This window comes from Mixophyes fleayi, chromosome 5 (assembly GCF_038048845.1).
Source record: "Mixophyes fleayi isolate aMixFle1 chromosome 5, aMixFle1.hap1, whole genome shotgun sequence".
NCBI lineage: Eukaryota > Metazoa > Chordata > Amphibia > Anura > Limnodynastidae > Mixophyes > Mixophyes fleayi.
Window position 1 is genome coordinate 67,670,753 of NC_134406.1, and position 16,115 is coordinate 67,686,867.

The 16,115-nt window shown below is 39.2% G+C and overlaps 1 protein-coding gene across 2 annotated transcripts in view; it reads left to right on the plus strand.

The window, feature by feature from the left end:
• LOC142158410 (ubiquitin-conjugating enzyme E2 E2) overlaps positions 1–9,010 on the plus strand; it is a 199,445-nt gene extending 190,435 nt beyond the window's left edge. For both annotated transcript variants that reach the window (XM_075212333.1, XM_075212334.1), the window contains exon 6: positions 8,179–9,010. In XM_075212333.1, coding sequence (XP_075068434.1) covers positions 8,179–8,276 — 98 coding nt within the window. In that variant the 3' untranslated portion in view covers positions 8,277–9,010. The remainder of the gene's footprint in view (positions 1–8,178) is intronic.
• The last annotated feature ends 7,105 nt before the right edge of the window (positions 9,011–16,115 follow it).

The window sequence follows — 16,115 nt, forward strand, 5'->3', positions numbered from 1 at the left end:
AGCTGCAACCCCATGAAAAAATGTGTTTTGATATAAATCACTGTGACAAACTATAAAAAGTATTACCATTGTCCTTGGTTTGTTTTTTCAGCTTGCTATTAATGATTTCCTATTAAGTGCAATGTCATGGACTACCATGGAAACTACAGTTACATGGCAGTCACAGGGCTGGGGTCATGAGTTTGATTACCGGGCATGGCTTTATCTGTGAGGAGTTTGCATGTTCTCCCCTTGTTTATGTGGGTTTCTTTCGGCTGCTCCAGTTTCCACTCACACTCCAAAAACATACTATTGGGTTAATTGGCTGCTATCAAATTGACCCTATTCTGTGTGTCTGTGTGTGTGTGTGTGTGTTTGGGAATTTAGACTGTAAGCTCCAATGGGGCAGGGACTGATGTGAGTAACAAATATTCTCTGTACAGCGCTGCGGAATTAGTGGCGCTATATAAATAAATGATGATGCTGATGAGCTCTGTCTACTGTGTGCACTGTAAAATCCCCTACCCCTTCTCCCCTCTCTGCCTTCACATGACATGCTGAGAGCATCTTGGGCCCCCGGGCACAGCAGTGCACCGGGGCCCCTATTTATGAAAAAAAAAAAATATGATTATATATATATATGGGCCCTGCAGCCGAGGGGGGCCCGTCGGAGGAAGCCAAAAAAAACAAAAACCTGGAAAAAGAAAAGAAGAAAATACTTACCGTGCTGTCAGCTGGCGATCCGGCTACCTCCATGGTCTCCTCCTCCGTCGCGCTCCGCAATGGATGTCGGGCGGGCGTGATGACGTCACACCCGACATGCACTGCGAGCGCGACGGAGGAGGAGACCAGGGAGGGAGCCGGATCGCCAGCTGACAGCACGATAAGTATTTCTTCTTTTTTTTATGGCTTCCTCCGACGGGCCCCCGGGCACCCTGCCCATTGTGCCCTATGGGAAAGACGGCCCTGGCCTGTGCGCGTTTGTGTGTGTGTGTGTGACTTTAAACCCTCCAGTGAGACTTTGAAAAAGGATAATGATTTGTAAGAGGACAGCGAAGAGAGAAATGTTGATTAAAAGGGACATTTTTAGGGACTACATTTTCCAGAGACAAATCTTTAAAATCCAGGACTGTTCTTGTAAATTAGAGATAGTTGACAACTGTTATTTCATCATAATGTGCAGGAGGTTATGTACTGTTAGCCCATACTTGCCTACTCTCCTGGAATGTCTGAGCGGCTCCCAAATTTCAGGGAGTGCCCCCGGACTCCCAGAAGAGCGGGCACTCTCCCGCAACCAGAGCAGAGGCAGGATTTAATGACACTGACAATTTGTCATTAAGCACCGCCTCTGCCGCACAATGCCACAAATAGTGATGGGGCGTGGTTACGGTGACGCATTACTATGCCTCTCCCCCACTTGCCAACTGTACTGGAGGGGAGAGAGCAAATGTTCGCAAGTATGTGTTAGCCATGTGCTTCCTAGCTGTATGGAACACCTGAACAACGCTGATTAATTGCTTTATTAGACACATAAAGATGACTTAAGAAACTGACATGTTTTTTTTTATATACAGCATTTAAGTTTTAGATTTTGTGTCTAGGCTATTTTGATGAATTACAGCATCTGATGTCTTCAACATACTGTCCACTTTCTGTGTATGGGATTGTGAATATTTAATGACTATCATGCTGCAATAAAATAAATGTAAAATGATGACAGCATTGATCTAAAGATTGATAAGATAGACTTAACCTAACAGTGATTAAACATGTTAGTTCTTTGGGGATACCCTGCAGGGCAACATTAAAGCAGCTAATATGTAGTTTATGTCTATCACATTATGGATCATGTTATAATTTAGTTTCAGTGCACTATATGGTTATCAATCATTTACATTTCCTAGTTTGTTTTTGTTTATGACAAAAACCAACACTACCTTATTCTACTTTATCATTAATATATTGGGGTTTTTTTTTAATTAATGAAGATCAGTGTTTTAAAACAGTTACAGGCCACTTGCATGGTCAACCCTCTAAACGTCAAACGGGCTGCATATCACCCTTAATCTCAAAATTAAGGTAAAACAATACATTTAATCAAAGAAAGAGACACCTATCTGTAATAACATATCAGCAGACAGTTTAAACAAGTGTTACAAGCTACAACACACAAATCTAATAATAAAGACTGCTGGTGAAAGCTAGGAGAGCCTCTGTTGACTACCATTGGTCTAAAACTTCTGTGTAGTTTATTTACATGGATAGAGAGATTGAGAATATTACATTCATATTCAAAATATATGAAAATATACATGTTACACAATTATTGGGAATACTTTTAGCATCAGAGGGATGTCTCAGTTTTTTGTTAAAAAATGTAAGCCTTTAGATCCATTATCCAGTGGTGTTGTGTTTGTGTCAAAAACTGCAAGTGCAAAACAAAAGGTGAAAACACATAAACACTGCACATGTCTTTGCAGTTCAGATACAATATACCCACAGTTGTCATGCACTGAACATGTTCGCATGTGTTTATGAATATGTCAGAACACAAGTGGCACAAAGCTTTTTCCATTCGTTTCAATAGCCCATTTATTTGAGAGTGTTGGCTACATTTAGCAGTGGGAGAATATACATGTGGTTGCCCCTACAAGTGTGGTTGTTACCACTATTAACAGGGAAACCCACAGAGTGGGGTCTCCCCTGCATATGAGGATTCATAAGACAATGTCCTATTCTACTACAATATTAATGATATAAGAAATTGAATCTCTTGTTCACCCATTAAGAAAAAAACTTCTTTATTTCTATTACAAGTGGATTTTCTTTTAATACAATATAAATTCTTATTGTAATCCACGGGAAAATTGTAATTCAATGAAAATTCTTCTTGTATTCCATAGGAAATGTCTTAATTTGTAATCCAATGAGAGTTCTTCTTGAAAACAAGAGGAAATGTCCTTAATTTGCAATCCAATGGGAATTCTTCTTAATATTTAAATACTATGGAAAAATGAAATCCAAGGAAATTATTCTTGTAATAAGTAGAAATATTTTTTTTGTAATCCATGTGAATGCTTCTTAATTTCTGCAACCAAAAAGCTGTTTTCATAATTTTATCTGATTCTTATGTTTTTTGGTGCGCTGAATTCTAAAATGACCACCGTTTTTTCCTGGGACGTCAGGTTTTTTCACAATCGAAACGTGCCTTGGTCAAACAGGTAGCTGGAAATCGCTAAATTTCAATTTCATCATACTTGGGGGGAAAAAAAACTGAACATGGAAATTCGGTGTACTGAACATGCTCATTCGGTGTACTTGAAGGAGACTTATGAGAACTTGGAGTTGGTACTCAAGAAAGTGGGTTATCAAAACCAAAACTGGTTGGTATGAGGGGATTTAAAAGTATTGTGTATGCTGCTGGGACAACAGGCTGGATACACCAAACACCCTTGTTTTCTATGTTTATGGGACAGTAGAGACCGACAAAATCACTGAAAGCAAAAAAATTGGCCACCAAGAAGTCTAGTTGTTGGTGAAAAGAATGTTCTCAGAGATACATTGGTACCCCCTGAGAAGGTTTTATTACCACCACTCCATATAAAATTAGGATTAATGAAGCAATTTGTTAAGGCACTTCCCAAAGATAGCGAATGCTTCAAGTACTTGGGATCCAAGTTTCCAGGTTTAACGGAGGCAAAACTGAAAGAGGGGGTTTTTGTTGGCCCGGATATTAGAAAACTCATATCCGACAAAGTCTTCATCAGTTCAATGACTCCAACTCAAAAAAGAAGCATGGGTTGCCTTTACTGTGGTCATAAAAAACTTTTTGGGAAACCAAAAGGACCCCAATTACAAGGAAATGGTGGAAACAATGTTGAAAGCTTTCCACAAGCTTGGTTGCTCCATGAGCTTAAAAATCCATTTTCTCAACTCACACCTTGACTATTTTCCTGAAAATTCGGAGCAGGGAGAACGTTTCCATCAAGATATAAAAGAAATGGAAAGAAGGTATCGAGGGAAATGGATTGTTACGATGATGGCTGACTACTGCTGGATGTTGTACAGGGATCTTCCGGAAGCCACCTACAAGAGGAAAAGCTCAAAAAGAAGTTTAGAGTTTAAAAAAAGATGATTTCACAAGCAATCTACTTGAGTGTGGTTTTAATTTTGTCGTCACCTATGCAAATAAGTTAATATTTTTCTTATAAATAAAATATTTGCGTAAAGAGATTTTTTTAAACAATGACCACCCGTTTGTTTGAAAACCTGACGTCCAAGGACAAAACGGCTGTCATTTTTGGATTCAGCGCACCAAAAAACGTAAGAATCAGTCAACTAAACCAAAACAGCTGTCCAAAAAATTTTTTTTTGCAGACCTGTGTTTTTAATGCAATGCAAAAAATTGTATTCCTTAGGATCTTCGCCTTGTAATCCACGGGAAAATCTTCTTATAATGCATGTGAAATGAAAAAGAGCCCATACAATGGAAAACATGTACCCTACTGCAGAGTAATTGACTGGGACTCCCCTTAGCCATTCAACCAATCACAATCAATTTCCCACGCTAGTTGCAATTTGGTTGGCTTGTGATAACTCCATACTCTGTATTTTCTAACATCAACAGAGATTCAATTAATCAATGACCAATTCTTTGAAGATCCATTCATGTCAATGGTCCATTTATTTTGATGGCCTATTCATGTTTAGTGTACTCAGCATGCCTGCATCCACTGAGAATACCAATTCTTTATTTCCCTGTTAGATTGGCATATTAGAAACTCATGTCTCAGATTTTGGCTCTGTTTGAGACTTATTAAATTAATTCTGTCTTAAGCTGACCCAACATATGAAGGACTGGTGAACAATTTTGGTATTTCTTTATAAAACTTGGGTGAGCAACTAAGGATCCATTATGAATGATTAAAGTCTGATCTAATTGGATTTGACCAATTGGAACAGGAAATCTGGTCATCCAGTAATCCCTATCGATGTGTGTTGGGTCATTGATTAAAATACCTGTTTCGTTTTTCAAGATAGTTCTTTGGCCAATCACGGAATGATTGGGTCTGGGTAATTTGGCCCTGCCTATGAGTCCATAGATACATTCATTTGGCAATTTAATTATGTCAAGCTACCAGGTCTGTCTCTGGGACATCATAACATATGAGCTACATCATGCGGGAGGGGACTTTCCCTCATTAACACATTAAATCCTACTTTTAGAGGCAGGCATTCTTCTGCCAAAAACTATTTCAAATGGTCCCCATATTTTACTTTCCTGTGTTATGTTCACAGTGAAACATGGGTGCCTCGACCAAACCCACTTTATGGCATGAGTGACAAGTGGGCATGAAAGCGTTAATTAAAACAAAACCACCTGGACTAAAATCCCTCCCAAATTATATCTCATGCACGCTATTAAATCCCCAGTTCTGCAACCACTAAGTTTTAATTTATGAGCTGACACACTTTTTCTTCAGTTACTACCTGACTGATCACAGCCTTATTTAGTCAGATTTACTGTAAACTAACTAATCCCATGCTTTAAATATAGCGTTATTTAAACCAAACCTATTTGGCACATGACTTGTTTAAGAACACAAAAACATAATGTTATTACATTAAATTTAACATGATAAAAAGTCATAATGCTTATTGAATAAAATTGGGATAACAAATTGACATAAAGAAAATACAAATGCAAAACATTCTTCTTAAAATAAAACGGGGATAGACATAGAAACAGTCATAGCACACTCACATTTTATATTGCGGAAGACTAGAATGTATGTGGAAGACTAGAATGTATGGTCAGTGCATCCTGTGCAGGAGGTGTGCTGGTATGGTAATCTGTTTTACAGCTCTTTCATTTCCCTTTTGCTCCACAAAACTGCTAGTAATGTATTCTATAACTAGATACCTCTTTTTTCTGGAGCACAACAATATTACATCCACTAAACAAGTTATGTCTTTCCGCACATATGCATTGCAAACATGAATATGTTGTATAGATTCCTTGGGAAGATACATTATCTCTATTGGTTCCTTGTGGTGCCGGTATCTATTGATGACACATGTCATGTGGCTAGTTTCACTGGTTAAAAATATATACAGAGGTCTTCTTCAAACATGTATCGTGGAAGGTAGCTCTTTTTATGTTTCCTATGTGAATATATAATGCAATTGGAGTGACCACAGCTATTATATTTGGTCACTACAAAGGAATTCCAATGTTTTTGCATCTGTCCATAAACTATAGTTGTCATGCTGATCTTATCTTTGTGGCAGGGACACAAGGATCTCCAAATAAACAGTCCAATCTAGATGACACAACACAGACCTCTAACATAGATATCAGCATACATTAACCTCTTGTTTAATTACACACAGTGATTTCACATTCCAAAACCAACTCATACCTTGATCATGACACAAAGCTCATTATACATCAGGATCCTAATTCCTGATTAGGCCATAATCATGACAACGGGGGGAGTCCCCAATAATACCATCACTGGGGTGTTCCTCTGCTGGAGAGATAGAGGCCAGGGTCTAATGAGACTTAAGAACAGTCCCCCAAAATGCTGAAGTGTTACAGTATATCTATATCTGAACAAACTATTAAACACAGTTTTCACACTTTGGCTGAAGAGTGCTATATTCATAAACTTTATTTTGTGATTCATTCACTTTGTATATTATTTTAGTAACAATTTTTGTCACAAATGCATTTTTACCTTTTCTTCTTTATTACTCTGCCCCATGGGCTTCTTATAGTTTTATTTTTGCAACATTTTATTAGCATTCAGTATCTCTGCACCATTCTTATTTTTTATGTTTGTGATAAGGTGCTTTTCAGCTACCTGTTACTCATAGTTGCTGAAATTTATGCAAGAGATGCAGAGACTCTGTGAAGTCAGCATTGAGCAGGACTTAATGAAGCAATTTGTATCATAACGCTCCACAGCACATTGATGAAACCGTGTCATGATCACACAGAGAGCGTAGAGTGATTATGCAAATTGCGTCATCACACTGGGTTCTACCCACCACACCTCTGTCTGGCCTGGCTTCAGAGAACGTGCCAGACGTTTTTGGGATATCACCCTCTATTTCTGAAGCCTTCCAGACATTCTGAGTCGGTCGGCAATAAGCTATTAGTGTACTTTTTCATAGAGTATTACATTCATTATTTTGCTGGGGCGTTTTTTTCAAACTATATTATAGGTTGTTTAAGCATTTCTTCTATTTTTTTTCAATCATATCTGTGAGTTTACTTCTTCCAAAAAGGTTTGCGTCTTATATATAAACAGATTTTCCACAGGATGCATTAGCACAGACAATATCATACATTCTACATTATCTAACAATGTTTTTGAACTGCAGAATCTTACTATAAAGGCCGTATTGCAGCATATTGCTTACGTCTTAATATGCTGTGTAGAATATTAATAGTGGGGTATAGGAGCTATAGTGAAGACAGTGTTTGTGTTGTCAGTGGAGGACTGTAAAGGAGAATTTACAAAGCACTTGTCCTTTTCTATCCTATATGTTAATGTGTTAGAGCAGCGATGGGAACCTGATATACTTCTATGGCCCCATTACTCATAATTTCAAGAGTGAAAAAAGGTTGGAAACATTCTGAGCATGTCTACATCAATCATCTAAATATGCCCCTCAACTGATTTCTACCACATCCCACTCAAACCCCCACTTGCTCTGAAATAGCCACATATGCACTCAAAACCCCTGAGATCCCACATTTACTCCAGAACTCTCCCGTATGCCACACAATTATTATAATTTAAAACTCGGTTTAAAAAAAATGGCTGAACCCTCTGTTCATTACATGGTTAATTGCGGTTGGTCACACAACAAGGTTTTCTTTATCTTTGTCATTATTTCCATGTCACAATTGGTCTTATGTTTAAAAGATGAATGTAACTCTTAGAATAGCGGCGAATTGCTATAATGTGGTTTAAAGATGTTATTATTGCTGTTTGCTGTATTGAGTTTTAACACAATAGAATTAAAGCTTCATTTAGCTTAATTTGTTTAAGCAAAATTGATCATCGTTTAAATGAGTGTTTTGGCTTTTACTGCTTCTGAACTAACAGAGGGTGGGATAGCAGAGAGTGAACAGTTAAATTTTCTTTTTTTTGGTGACCTAATCATATCTTTGTGTTCTGCTTGCAGCTGACCCTCTTGTCGGAAGTATCGCCACTCAGTACATGACCAACAGAGCAGAGCATGACAGAATGGCCAGACACTGGACCAAGAGATATGCTACATAGGATTTATCACTGGACCTGAGCAAGCACATTCACTAAGTGCATCGATAGCTCTTTTGTTGACTTTTTATTTTTACATTTTGTGACAAAATACTGTATGTCCTTTTTTATTAAGACTTTGTTAACTTGAATTCCCCCCCAAAATATGTGGGGATTTTAGTTTTGTGTAAGAATTGTTAAATATGTGATAGTTTAGAGCTTTGTTTGAAAGCCTTGTATCAATATTTGTGTTTGACTTTTTATTTTTAGGGAGATGGGGGACTATAATTTAATATTCAGTTGCCTCCTCTCTGTTTGCTTAGTGTTAGATTTGATTTTTTTTTTTTATATGTTATTTTTTTTGTACCTAAAGTCTTTCATGGTGGGTGCATGCTCCAGGGAACAACGTTTTATAAATAATATTGAAAAGCAAGAATCACTGTGCATAACTAGACTGTGTTTCCCCAATGTGGACTTTCTAAGTGAGCAAAAAGGGGTATTTTTGAGCTATTTAAAATTGCTTGTAAATGACTTTGGCAGGATGTGGAGCAGTTGATGTACACTTGTGTTATAAAGCATTCAATAAAATCACTGAAGATTATACATATTTCTTACAAAGCAGCATCAAGTACAACACACAGAACCATGGATGCTTTCAAATAGAGGTCTTAAAGGGCAGCGGTTATGAATAAGGTCTTTGTGTAATGTACAGTAATGTCATGCAGTACAATGATAATAAAATTGCCAGTTTTATTTGCTTTACAGTTTTTCTTTCTCTGGACTTGCTGCTCTGTAACAGCAGAACTGTTATGCTGCGCACACATGTGGTTATCTAAGCATTATGGTCAATCACTGAACCACTGGATTTGTCGCCACTTTGGCCACACATATGAATGGCCAGATTGATCATTGGGTCCCCTGCAATTCAGTCCTCCAGCCAAACACCTAAACACCCAGAAAACTTGCAGCCTGTGAAAGAGAACATGTTATTTGTTCCTCCCTCCTCTCCCCATAAAGGCCCGGCCCTGCACTGACTAGCTGGAGGCTTGTTTTAACTATAGCAGGGGGACTTCACTTATGGTCTTCCTGTCATCAAGGAAACCGGCCCAGGCTGTTTGGGGAAAATTTGGGGAAGGGCAGGGACAACTATACATTTGTGGGTCCCATAGCAACATTTTATAACGGTCTCCATGTACATAAGGCAAACAACTTCTCACTTTCTCGAGCTTACTGAAGCTCCCACTACTGATCAGTCTGGCTGCTGTAGACTATAAGAATCAGCCTACACTGTTTAGTAATTATAGGCTTCCTTTTGATTAGTATGACAGCTGCCATGGCCTGACCACTAGAGAAATCTTCAGTAAGCCAGAGTAGGTAAGAAATTGTCTACAGCTGCTGCATGGGACATTGTGGGCTGAGGCGAGTTCCAATCCCCCATTACCCTTAATACTGTTCATTTTAATTTTTTTCAATTAATTACACAGTAAATGCAGTATCTGTGGTCTGAGTGGAGATAACTGTCAATCATTTTTCAGCTGCATGCGTTTTTTCTGTAAGTGATTGACAGTTACTTCCAATCAGACTATAGATGCTGCTGATTCATTAACATAGTAATTTGATTAACAAAGCACAGTACTCATACATTGCATACTTCAGTGGATCCCAAATTTTTTCCGTTCGAGGCACTCTTAGGGTCTCCATGATTTTTTTCAAGGCACCCCTAAGCCAAAATAGTTACCAAGTAGTCCCCTGCAATGCTTACCATTGGCCCTGGCTGCGGCACCCCTGTGTCAGGGTAATGAAGTATGCCAGTGATTCGGGAGCCGCGGCTCCCTGGGGTGCTGCGGCGCACAGTTTGGGAATCACTGGCATACTTCTTTACTCTGACATGCATAGTACAATTCTTTGAAGGTTCCAATGGATCGCAGAAAAATGAATTGCAGTTTCTCCAATTTAATGGCTGATCACACTTTAATGCATAGACCCTAATGTGATGTGTTTGCTAAGAGTCAATGTACTTTATATGAAAGACATTGTGCTGTGTTAAATATCAGTTTAAAGCTTGTTTCATCTGTATGACTACCATATATATCCCCCATGCTAGGCATAATCTAGCAAATAACATTATTGAGACAGAAAGTATTTAAGGTATTGTCTGTTACCTAATATACCTTTTACTCGTTTCTGTCAGTTGTTTACACACATTTAGGTACATTGGCAATTGTATCACCAATTAATTAAATATATTTCAGCCACTTGACCTTTTCAATACTAATGATTCACATCCACTACAAAACATTTATTAAAGGCCCGTAACCAAAAGAAATGACAGGGCTTCAGACATTTATTAAATATTTTCTTCAGTAAATGCATGTAAATAAGTCTATAGTGCTCCAGGGCTCACTCTGAATACCTAATACAATTAAGCTAATTTACGAATACATTGAAGCTACCATAAAAAAATACCCATATTTTTGTTGGGGAAAAAAATTATAGGCCGAATACGCTTATAAAACACAATGCCACTGCTACAAATACAGTATATAAATGTTATAATTACTCTGTACACATACAGTATATACATTTTATAATTACTCTATACACATACTGTATATAAATTTTATAATTACTCTGTACACAATTTAAACACTGACAGACATTCATAAAGATATAATATATGTATACATACACACACTGGGCTTGATTCATTAAGGCACGTAAATCACAGTTTTGTGCATATAATCTGTCCGATTTAAGCTCTGGGTCTCAGGTATTTGTTTTTCAGCCATATCTCTTACTCCAGCTACAGGTCTGCTCTAAGTGCCAATGACTAGTGATGACGGCTGTGTATGGATGCTATTACATGTGTTTGCAATCAGGAGCAACTGTAAAGAAATATTTTATATACAGTAGAGATTCACAACATATTAATAAATATGTTTCATGGGGGGCAGGGGCGGGCTGGCAAATTTAAGCTCGGGGGGGCGCACAGGCGGCCGCATCACATGACACGCGATGTGGCCGCGTCATTGATGACGCGAAACAGCGGTCAGACTGATGCCCCCCTGCCCAGCCCGCCCCTGGGGGGGGAAACTTTTTTTTTTTTTTTTAAGTTTTCTTATTAATGCCTATATTATTCCAGATGACATTAATTGAACAGTTTTTGGGGTTTTTATGTGCGTTTTTTTGTGATTTCTATATTCCACATACATATTGGACATATCCTGCAGTGTCTTGTCTAGCAGAGCTACACCCTTATTCGCAACCACAAGTGTCTCATATTTGCCAACTCTCCCAGAATGTCCGGGAGACTCTCGAAATTCGGGTAGGTCTCCCGGGAGAGTGGGCAAGTATCCCGCGTACGGAACTCACTCATCAAAATGAAGAGATTCTCAGTGAATCGCATCATTTTGGCCCGCCCCGCGACAAAATGCAGTTTTTGTCATGGGGGTGAGTCCAAAATGACACGATTCTCCGAACCCCGCCCCCTTCAGACCTCCAACCACGCCCCCTGACTGGGATCTCCCGGAATTGCCTTCTCTAGTGTTGGCAAGTATGACGTATATTGAGATCTGCTCCTTTATGAATTTGAGCCTATATATACCCGTGTTATGTGCATTTTAAAATAAATGCACAGTATGCAGTAGTATGTGTCCTTAATGAATCAGCCCCACTGTGCACATATTGATATCCTATGTCCTTGTGTCTCCCACTAGTGTAACCACCTCTGTGTCCTTGCCTCTCTCAGAGACAGCACTGTAGCTGCTTGTTTATGTCCCTGAATCCTCAGAGAGGCAAGTTTTGTATGTCTCTTTATCCCTGTTGTCCCTTGCATCCCCCATTTGTTTCTCCTTGACCTCTCTGATTTGTGTCCCTTCCCAGTAGCAGAGCAGCATAATTATTTTAGCAAATATACAGCACTGCTTGTAATTGTACTCTGCAGAGATGCAGTGAAGTGACACTGATCCCAGTGGCAGAATGATGTTATAAGTAGCACAGCTTAGTAAATATGCATCGCTGTTTTAACATAACTTCAACCTAACACTGTGAACAGGTTGTCTGCGGAGTGATGTAATTTCCCTGAATGTTCTAAGGACTGAAATGTAGCAGAAGATTAAAGGAACAAGCGGCCATTCCCCCAGCCACATTGAACAAATAGTGTTCTACTTCCCTGCCTCCTGATTTGTACTCCTGCCTGTCTGTTTGGGGGAGGGAGAATGTTTATGGGGAAAGAAAGCAATGCTGCTGCTGCTGCTATATAGAAAGGCTGCTTGTAATTTTGAACAATAACAGAGGCACTGTTTTAAGACATGATTTTGATACAAGATTTTACTTTAAAATCATGAGTTAAACATATATAAGGGTCACATGTCATTCATTGGAGATTATTTATGACACACAAAATGGCCAAACTGCAGCGCAGAATTGTTATTAGTATGTCAGGTTAGCTCACGAATAATCGAGTGAGATCCTGCTGTCTCACTGGGTATTGATTAAACTTCCCTGGAGGCGCGGAGTCTAACAAGGTGGAAGGTGTTCACCAGGAATTCCCAGGTTTGTGGAACAGGTTAGCAGTAGTCATCAATGCAGGCCGAGTAGGTAACAGATGTGGATAATAGCGTTTACCACGAGCAGTGGAACTGGTATGCAGGGATCAAGGAAATCCAACATACAGCAGCGATGAACACACGGCAGCGATGAATAGCAGCTTGCCACAGATTGTGGAACAGGTTAGCAGTAGTCATCAATGCAGGCCAAGTAGGTAGCAGATGTGGATCATAGCGTATACCACGAGCAGTGGAACAGGTATGCAGGGATCAGCAGCGGTGAACTTCCACAGAATATGCAGCACGAAAGAGGCATTGTAATCAAAACAGGAATGACTTGAAGAACCAGCAATGAGAAGGTGAAAGGAGGAACCTTATGAAGGGAGACTGACCAATGGCAGAACTGACCAACACACAGGCGAAGTAATCACAGATGCAGACCATGACTGATAGTCTGCACTGGGAACCAAAGTTTAAAGTGACAGTCAGTGTTTAGAGGCTCGGGAGGAGGTACCCGGGGAGCAGAGTGTGACATAGTATTTATATAGCGGCAGTCTTATTACGTAGGTCTGTACACAGAATACGTAGTCATTCATCATCACTCCTTGCCCCATTGGAGCTTATAGTCTAAATTCCCTACCACACGCACAAACACACACACTATCTAGGGACAATTAACCTACAACTATGTTTTAGCCTGTGGGAGTAAACCTGAGCACCTAGAGAAGAGCTCACACAAACAAGGGGAGAACATGCAATCTGCACACGGATAGAGCACTGGACGCAATCAAACCCATGATCCCAGCAATATGAGGCTGCATAGTTAAACACTGTAAGTACCATACAAATGTTATTTAGTGTTGTGGTCTTATTGAAACTAAGCGGACATATTTAAAGACATTCCTTGCTTTGTGGAAAGAAAAATTTTGCACCTGCGTAGAAAGCTGCTGCAGTTCAGGACCTCTATACTTTTAATGGGATGAATTTGGCGCACCTTACACATTGTAAACAAAAAATTCAAACACAACAAAGTCACATAATAAAAACATTCCAAATGTCCCCTCACTCTCATGATTGTTTGGAGCCGTAAAAAAAAGGTTAAACCAAGCATTACTAGAGGAGAAAAATTGAAACAAATTATTCAGTGAAATATGTTGTTCTGAAGTGGCAGAAGGTTAGACTTCAGTATGATGTTTACTGTTTTGCAAAATGCCTCCCCTCAAACCAAGACTCCTAGTTAGCAGAGGTGCACAAGGTGCTCGGAGGACCATGTAGAAGCTTCGGGCCATTTGGAAGTCCACATCTAGTTCTCATCATAAATGAATTGTTTTGCTATTGAATTAAGGGTATCTAAACAAGAATCTGTGTTATTAGCAATGTCTCAAGTATATAAGTTATTGTTTTCATAATACTATTTTAAAGTAATACTGTAAATTGTGTATAAAACACTTTCTATTGAGTAAAGGTTATACATACAGAATAAGTTATTGAGATTATTATATTTGAAGGTTAAATAATACTAGCCACATCAAATATTAACCAGATTATGAACACCGTTCCAATTTAAAGTGTAGCAGAATATTTCCCATTTATATTGGAAATGTAACAATTTATACAGACAAAACACAGAAGAGGAAGGTAAGGAAGACATCGGGAAAGTAGATTTACAGGGTATGTTCTGTAAAAGACCACCTACTGTAAGTCAGGAACATCTCGCTTTAACTGGTATGGAAATCTGCAATAAATAATGTTTGTTGCAGAGTTCAAGACTACCTACTGTAAGTCAGGAGCATCTCACTTTAACTGGTATGGAAATCTGCAATAAATAATGTTTGTTGTAGAGTTCCATATGATGTGTGCATCTTACTGGGGTGCTGACTCTAGAATTCATGCTTGGATTGTATGAAACCCTGACAGTGGTTGGTACATGGCATAACAAATATTACAGCAAGGGTGAGTCCTAATTACTTTCAGGATTGAATTTCCATGTTAGCTCAAAGCTGTTAGATTTGAATAACAACTCCTGGCGATTGCTCTCCATGGCTATATTATTGTAGTTCTATGTCTAAGCTTTGCTATGTCTGATGAATTGTGCTGTTTCCAGAAGGCATCTAGGAGAATTCTCAATATTGTTTTGTAAGTGATTAAATGGGATTTCTGTAATCAGTTGCCACATACAGTTATGGGGACTTTTTGGATTACCACTCCTAATGTTCCCTTGAGTTTAATTATAGGTGATTGCCTCTGTTTATATTCATCCATAGTAACTTTTCTCAACCCATCGGGTTGGACTTTGTTCTGGCCAGAACTTTTTCACCAATTGTACTTTGAATAAATATTTGTGTATTTTTACATTTCTCTCTGTGACACCATTCTTACACATTCATTGCACCAAGGGAGAATCTCTCTAATTCTATTTCCAGGGAAGTGTGGAATCTCCTCCCCTTTTTCTCTCCTTGTATGGCTGCATACGTTAGGGAGTGCAGTTGGCTCATTTTCTTTTGAATACATACAGTTCCACATATAATAAATTTGGCAATTCTGCATTTGCAATGGATTTAGAAATATTGAATTTTCAGATATTGAAAGTACAGGTTGGGCGAGAGGTCAAAACTGGATGTGAAATATGAGAAGGGACCAGTGTCGGACTGGGGCATAAAGGGCCCACCGGGGGACTGCAACGCTGGGGGCCTACCAGAGGGTGTGTGGCCAGCCACCATAGAGGCGAGACCAGACACTAAAGGGGGAGTGGTCAGCCCACGAAGGACAGCTAGCACCATAGTGTAGTATATAAAGAATGCAGTGTGTATATAAAAAGTACACAGTCTTGTCCTGCCCCTTAGATTTGGCAGAACAGTCACCAAAAATCGGGATTGTCCCACTAGACCAGGCTTGGCTAACCTATGACACTCCAGGTGTTGTGAAACTACAAGCCCTAGCATGCTTTGCCAATATATAGCAGCTTATTGCTGGAAGGGTATGCTGGGAGTTGTAGTTTTGCAACACCTGGAGTGCCACAGGTTAGCCAAGCCTTTACTAGACTCAGAACATTTGACAGACTGTCCTACCTGTTCTTGTCACTTTTACCACCTGTGGCTGCTGCTTTCTTTAGTTGTGGCTTGTCTGGATCCTGGAATGTTGGGGGCCCTATTTGTAAAAAATAATGGGTACATTTAGAAAATTCCAACCAGCCCCGGTGTTAAATCAATAGGACCCACAATTAATACTTAGGCCTTCCTCCAGCCCCAACATTCAAGTAATAGTATTCCCATTTAATAATCCTATTTCCCTCCCTCCAGTCAGCCCATGCAATAAA